Source organism: Octodon degus, unplaced genomic scaffold (assembly GCF_000260255.1).
Source record: "Octodon degus isolate 3935 unplaced genomic scaffold, OctDeg1.0 scaffold00088, whole genome shotgun sequence".
Taxonomy (NCBI): domain Eukaryota; kingdom Metazoa; phylum Chordata; class Mammalia; order Rodentia; family Octodontidae; genus Octodon; species Octodon degus.
Genome location: NW_004524664.1, coordinates 4,504,841 through 4,512,069, shown reverse-complemented (window position 1 = coordinate 4,512,069; position 7,229 = coordinate 4,504,841). Strand labels below are relative to the sequence as shown.

At 48.1% G+C, this 7,229-nt stretch overlaps 1 protein-coding gene across 1 annotated transcript; it reads right to left on the bottom strand.

The window, feature by feature from the left end:
* Positions 1 to 334: 334 nt before the first annotated feature.
* Positions 335 to 4,828, bottom strand: Got1l1 (glutamic-oxaloacetic transaminase 1 like 1). Its single transcript, XM_004637291.2, has 9 exons — positions 4,714 to 4,828; positions 3,466 to 3,647; positions 3,083 to 3,194; positions 2,785 to 2,894; positions 2,544 to 2,636; positions 2,302 to 2,452; positions 1,665 to 1,830; positions 732 to 874; positions 335 to 483 (listed from the first exon to the last, which is right to left on the bottom strand). The coding sequence occupies exons 1-9, from the start codon at positions 4,826 to 4,828 to the stop codon at positions 335 to 337; spliced, it is 1,221 nt and encodes a 406-aa protein (XP_004637348.2).
* Positions 4,829 to 7,229: the final 2,401 nt, after the last annotated feature.

Below are 7,229 nucleotides of genomic sequence, written 5' to 3'. Positions count from 1 at the left end.
TTTTATGCCTTTCCTTTGATGTCTAGATGAGGTTTTCAACATAATAGATGCTGGGACCAGGGAGATAGCTCAGTAAAATAAATGTCTGCCTGGCAAGCCTAAAGTCCTGAGTTTAATCCCTGGTACTACTACTACTACTACTACTAATAATAATAATAATAGATGCTTAGTAAATACAAGATGATCAGTGGACATAGATATTCCATTCTCCATGGTGCTTCCCTCTTTGCTGAAAGTAAATGAAAATAATAAATTGTTGCAATGAATAATTAGCACAGGATTTTCACAAAGACCGAAGCTTTAATTCCCATCAGGGGTCTTTTTTTTTGAAAAGCTAGTTCTCTGTGTGCTCTGTGGAAAAGACAGCCTCGCTGATGCTCTGAGTGATGTACTCTATATTGTTGGTGTTGATACAGGTGAAGTTAATCTGACTGTTCTTGGGAATGTAGACGTGCTTCTTGATCAAGTATTGTACCTGTTGGTCTGTGATAGTCACAAGATCTCAGGTCCTGGGGGAGGAGGGCAATTCTAGTTCCCTTCAGGCCCAGGCAGGGTTATATGGGCTAGGAAGACTCAGCATTGCTGGGGCCACCCTACTTTTCAAAGGAAATTAAAAAAAAACAAAACTTGGAGCAAAGCTGTGGAGTGCTCCCCTCATCAGCAAAATATAATATTCCTGTAGAGGGACTTAAAGCCAGAAAAGGGAGAGCCAACCCCACCTATGCACTTACAGCTGAGTCCAAGGTAACCATGGATCCCAGTCTGCTCAGTGATGTGGTCCCAGGACCCAGGTGTGCCCAGGAGCCGGAGCTTCTCCTTCACCTTTTCCTTGATCAGCATCATTTTCTCAACAACTGCTTTTAGACTCAGCTTCCTGGGAGGATGGACAGAAAGAGGTGAGAGTCTGAGGTTGCCCTCTCAGCCCACCTTCAGGCCTCCTTGTTGCCTTTCATCTTTTGCACCTTGCACAGCCCAGACATGAGCCTGAAAGTGCACCAGAGGAGGCTGGGCTTTGGGATGGTCATGGGGGCGGGAGCCTGCTGTAGCTCGTATCTTAGGAGTCTCCTAGAAGCCCAATCACTAAAGAATGCACAGCAGCTTCTTGTGCTGGTGGGAAGAGGTGGGGCTGCACAGGAAGAAGAAGAGTCAATAGAGGAAGCCCAGAGGAGCCCTCCCTCTCCCTCTTCCTCTTTCTGTGCTTCTCAGCAGTCAGGACGTGAGCAGCTTGCTTCATGCATTCTCCTGCCATGACTTCCTGATTCCCCACAAGCCCAAGCCACAAATCAGTTGATGTGGACGGAAACCTCCAAAGCTGCAAAATGAGAGGCCCGTTCCCTTTTAAATTGATATCTCAGGCATTTTGCTAACAAATACAAAGCTGAGTGCCACTGATCCCTTATGAACTAAGCATGAAAGCAGGCTCATAGGCAGCACTTGCTGGAGCAAGTGTTTAGATAGCTCATGGGCCTAGCTCTACAGTGAATGTCCTGTTGACACTTTTGCAAGGAGAAGACTTGCATAGCCTCAGCCGTTGGTGTTCATAGGCCCTCATTAAACTTGATGAATGAGGAGAGACAGAAGCTACAAGGGCAGGGAGCCAAGTGGCCAATCTGTGGGCACCTCAGGGCTCAAGCCACCTGCCCTGTCCCAGGCCTCCTCCTTACCACTCTTCCTGCAGCGTGGGGTTACAGAGGATGGTGGTGATGATCCGAGACCCCCTGGCAGGAGGGTTCAGCCACAGTGCCTGGGCATAGCTCATCAGCTGGGACAGGACGCACAGCAGCTGCTCATTGTTGAGTGCCACCACCACTAGGGTGCCCACGCTTTCATCTGCAGGATGAGCAAAACAGCCTCTCAGCACCCTCCTCCAGGATCAGGGCCTTCACCCACACCCTCCCCACCTTGCCCAGGAGAGGCCGAGCTCTGGAAACTTCACCCCAGCCCAGCATGGCACCTGGGCCCGGAAAGGTGCCAGAGCCTCCTCTTCTAGAAAATGTTCCCAGAAACAAGAGTCCTCAAGGAAGAAGGCATTTCACAGGTCACGAAGTCTTGCCCTCTCATCTTACCATCCAGGAAACAGAAGCCTGAGCAGGCGGAATGATTTAACCAACTTTGGGTCAGGTTGCTGGTTTTAATAACAGAACCTGGCATTTAGCTCATGCTCTTCCCTTGGCCTCCATCATGCTCTCTGGAGCCCTGGGTACCCTCCAGAGGACAGGTGGCGTAAGCAACATCACTGACGCTGTGAGAGCAGTGCCACTTCCCCCCTCACTCTCCCTCCTCTTTCTGCCTGGTCCACACCATAAATGCCAAAATTCTTGGACAGACACTGACTGCAGAAGAATTCAAAGCCCCAGGATACAAAGTATTGCAGGACTCCAGCATCTTCTTCGAGGTCACCAGTGGATAAACCTTGACAAGGAATGTCAAGAAATGGAAATATCTGCTTGCTCTGCAGGAGAAAGGAGAACCAAGGAAGTATGAGGCTGATGGAGGGGATGTCAGGTGGTGAGGGAGGAAGCCCACGGGGCCGCTAGGCTCACCTTCATGGTGGACATCAGCTTTGCCCACTGAGATTGTGTCAATCTGCAGTCAACAGGGTTCCCAATCACAAGGATACAGCCGCTTGGCGCCCGCTGTGGGTGGAGATGGTCAGGTAAGGCACCTCCTCTCCCAAGGGGCCAGCAGGAAGTGCTCTTCCACGTTGGTTCCTACTAAAAGGCTTGTATGAGTGAGGGTGGGGCAAGGGAAGAAAGACTGTGAGTTGGGTCTGTGGGCCCCTACCTCCACCACACTGAGGAGCACATTGGAGTCCAAGCGCCTCTGCTTGGGGTCCCAGATGCAGTATTCATAAACTTCAAAGCCCATGTCCTGGAAGATGAGTCCATGGCTTTCTGTGGGAAACACCCCACCCCCAAGCTATGGTATGATGGAGAAACGGAGGCAGAGGTACTGGAGTGTGGGGATGAAGATCATCGTCTGCCTTTGTTCTCATGCCAAAGAAAGGTGAAGATGGCCATAGGGTGGGGATCAGCAGCTGGGATGGGGACCCTCGGTGACCCTCATCGTGGGTAGCGCTCACCTTTTTGATAAGAGACGATGCAAACTGTGTGAGTGCCCCTGTGCCATGTCCTGAGGAACTGGGCCCCAAGCCGGAAGGAGCCACTCTCACCAACAGTGTGCACACCCCCTGCCTGTGAGCAAAGTGTGGAAACAGTAACACCACCTCAGACTCTGAGTGTTTGGGTTTTCTCTTTTCCAGTTTTGGGAATCAAGGTCAGATTTGTGCATGGCAAGCCCATGCTCTCCCACTGAGTCACACCCCCAACCTTCTGTCTTGAGGAGTCTACAGATGGCTCTGGATTAGGGTGTAGAGCCTGGCTCTGCCTTTCAGGCTAACTGGGAGGATTTGCTGTCTCAGGGACTGACCCCTACAGGTCCAAACCTCCAGGGTCTGTGGCTTACCCTGTTCTCCATGATGACTGGGCTGTGCTTGCCAAAGAGGAGCTCCAAGGAGGCCTGGATGAATGATTTCGAGCCCAGGCCAGGCAGGTACTCATAGACCAGAGAGGGGTCCTGGGCAATCTGCAGTCGGGTCTTGTGCACCACAAGGGAAACCCAGGGGAGGCCTTCATCGGTCATGCAGACTGAGGAAAGACACAGAGGGCTCAGGGCCTGTGCAGACAGCCCACTACCCAGTCTGGCCTAGGCCCTTGGGCTCTGAAGAGCTGCAGCCCCCAAGTCTAGGAATTCAACATAGGCCTTTGTTCTGAGCTATAGCCCCAGCCCTTATTATACTTTTTTTCTCTTTTTTTTTTAGACAGGGTCTCACTATGTAGTTCTGGATGGACTTGTGCTCACTTTTGCAGCCCCCAGGCTAATCTTGAACTCTTATTGATCCTCCTGTCTCAACCTCCCGAGTGCTGGGACTACAGGCATGTACCACAGGTCTGGGAGAATTGAACTCGGGACCTTGTGCTTGCCAGAGAGATGCTTATGCCTCTGAGCTATCTTCCCATTCCCCCTTATTTTACCTTGATCTTTTATTTATTTTTTTGCAGTACCAGGGATAGAACTCAGGACCTTACACTTGCCAGGCAGGCACTTATACCACTGAGCTATATCCTTGGCACACCCCTTATTTTATCTTGAGACAGAGTCTTACTAAGTTGTCCAGGCTGGTCTGGAACTAAGATCCTTCTGCCTCAGCCTCATGAGTCAGTAGGAATACAAGTGTGCACTATGTGCCTAGCTAGACCTATGCCATTTTAAAGGCTAGACATTATATTCTAAATGGGAGTTACAGATACACAAAGCTAAACAAAGGCAACCTTGACTTTCACATTGAAAAGGGCTGATTACATAGCATGTGTGTTCTTAGTTCAGGAATATCAAAGAGAAGGGGAGAAGGAGAGAGGAAGAAAAAGGAAGGAGGAAAGAGATAAGAGAGGAAAGAGGAAGAGAGCACAGAGAAAGGGGTCCACGCAGGCCCCAAGCACAGAGCATGGAAGAGTACATAGTTCCTACCAAATCCCCAGGAGCCGCTGCGGTGGGAAGAGGGCACAGAAGCACATGGGACATTCTCTGCCCATTTCTCCCTCTGAGAGTTCTGTTACCAGGCCCAGATGTTCCTGCCTGCATGGGCTTAGGCCCAGCCTCAGCAGCAGGGGAATACTGCTTAGCCAGAACATAGAGATCAAGCACCAGAGTTACCTCTGTAGACCAGAAATATCTTGCTAGGGTCATTGTCCTGTCTGTAGGCCTTTAGCAAACTGCCTTCCAGCTTGTGGGCCACAGGCACATCTGCAAACACTGAAAGGGTGGGCATGACGGACAGGACTGTGGGGCGAGTCCTCAGAGTGGGCTTGTCATTCATGGAGGCCCTGGGTCCAGGCTGTTTCCTGGGCAGACACTGGAAACAGCTGGTTTCCAGGGCAACAGAACCTCACAAACCTGTGGCAGCAGTGTGAGGGCCATGAAAACATTCCGTTCCCCAGGAGGGTCCCCCAGGGAGGATGCAGGGCAGAGAAGGATGGGATTCCAGGCACCATCCTCTACCTCCCTGCCTTCTCCATCCCAAGTTCTGCCCTCCCAAACAAGCCCTGCCCACTGAGCTGCGGGTGAGCTGGGGAGCCAGGCTGGGCTTCCCCTGTGGAAGCACAAACTCCAAGTCACATGGCAACATAAGTCCAGGGAGCAATGCTTAAACTCCGACCTTCATTTTGTAAAGGGCCACATAAGTCTCAGGTCACTCAGCAGTAGGAGTTGAGAGGTAACGGGTTTGCTTGTTCGTGAGGGATGCCTGGGGTAGAAGCAGGGCCAGGAACACACCGTTAAGTGCTCCACCAGTGAGCTATAGCCCAGGCCCCACAGGATAAATGTTAAAACCTTCTACTTTCATTTTGTAAAGGGTCTAAGATTTTAAAAGCAATGTAAAAGGGCCAGGATGCAGCTCAGCAGTGCAGTCCCTGCCCCGCAAGAGCAAGGCCCTGAGTTGGATTTCTGGTACCAAAAAAAAAAAAAAAAAGAACAAAGTAAAAGCCCCCTTTTAAAAAAACAATAAAAAGAACATCCTATATTCTTCTAAATGTCTTTTAAAAGTGTAATCCCTGTCTGAGCAGGTTGTGCTTCCGGGGACCTGCCTTAAAGAAAATGATGATGAAAATAATTCAGATTATAGAAAAGTTTAAATATCAAAAAAGTATAATTAAATGCTGGTGATACAGCTCAGTGGTAGAGCACTTGCCTAGCATGCACAAGGTTCTGGGTTTGATACCCATCATCCCAAAAGAAGTATGCGTGCTTGTGTGTGTGCATGTGTGTGTGTGTGTGCGCATGTGTAATATGCACACATGTGTAATACTAAGCATGCAGATCTACTTCATTCAGGCCTTAGCCGCAGTAAGCATCTTGGTTTCTTTTCTATGACATTTATATCTTAGGATAATTTATATCAACATTTGCATGTAATTTTCTTAAGTGTTCATGTGGCTGAAAATGAGCCTAGATTTTATTTTTCATATAAATCCCAAGACACTTTCATATGGGTAATAATGAAAACTGAATTTTCCAGGAATATAATTACCATATATATGAATCACTTCCTTCACTAGAGCATTCCTTCATTACAGCATTAAACTCATTTCTTATATTGACCTTAAAAATAGAAATTACACGTCCAAATATCATAACAAAACACCAAAGGAGATACGCTGGTCTGAGCTCATCTTCTTGAGAGTCTATGAAATACAAGGGGAGGTCTATGGGAAGACTTAGAAAACTAAGGCCCTGATCCTTAGTGGGATAGAAGAATGATGTCGTCACTGGGATAAGCGCCACTTGAGAAAATTGAGGGGAGGGGACAGGGACATGAGGAGGAGTAGAAGTGCTGTGTACACGTGCCAACTCCACGTGATGAATGCAATCATTATGTATTGCAATATATAATAGTAATACACATACTAATGAACATTTTCAAAAATTAAGATACTCTAAGGTTCTTCTTATTTTTTGAGTCATGGAACTCAAACCTTGGGACCTATTACTAGATATAATTTTCTTTAATATGAGCCAGTTCTTTTAAAGCTGAAGGTAACCTACAAATGGCAGCCTTTGTATTCATGCCAAATAGAAATCTTTAAAAATGTTGTTAACTAGGGCCAGTCAAATAGTTCAGCAAATTAAAATGCCTGCTTAGGCAGAGCGCAGTGGCTGGGGTTCAATCCCCAGGCGTATCATGCCGGCCCGTCCCCAGGGCACGCTGAGACGGCGACTGAGACTGGACATGGTGGTGCGTGCCTCTAATCCCAGCATTTGGGAAGCTGTAAACAGGAGGAGTACTACAAATCCGATCTACACAGGGAGATCTGTAGACACTGTTCTAAAATACAATAAATAATAAAAATGTTGTAACTAGATTTGTCAATGATGACACTTATTATATCAGTCCTTCTATTTTTTATTTAAGACAGGGTCTCACCTTGTACCCCAGTCTGGCCTTGAACCCAAGGCAGCCCTCCTGCCTCAGCCTCCTGAGTGTGCCACACATCCAGCTGTGCCACTCCTTCTAAATCTTGCAATTTGTATTTTTAGCCAGTGGGCTGATTTTTTTTTTTTTTTAATAAAACCCTGTGCTTCTCCATTCCCTTGGGAAATGTAGGAAGTACAGCATGTCATAGTCCTGAATCTAAATTGTATGGTCTCACCCCACACAGAGATCAAGGTGATTT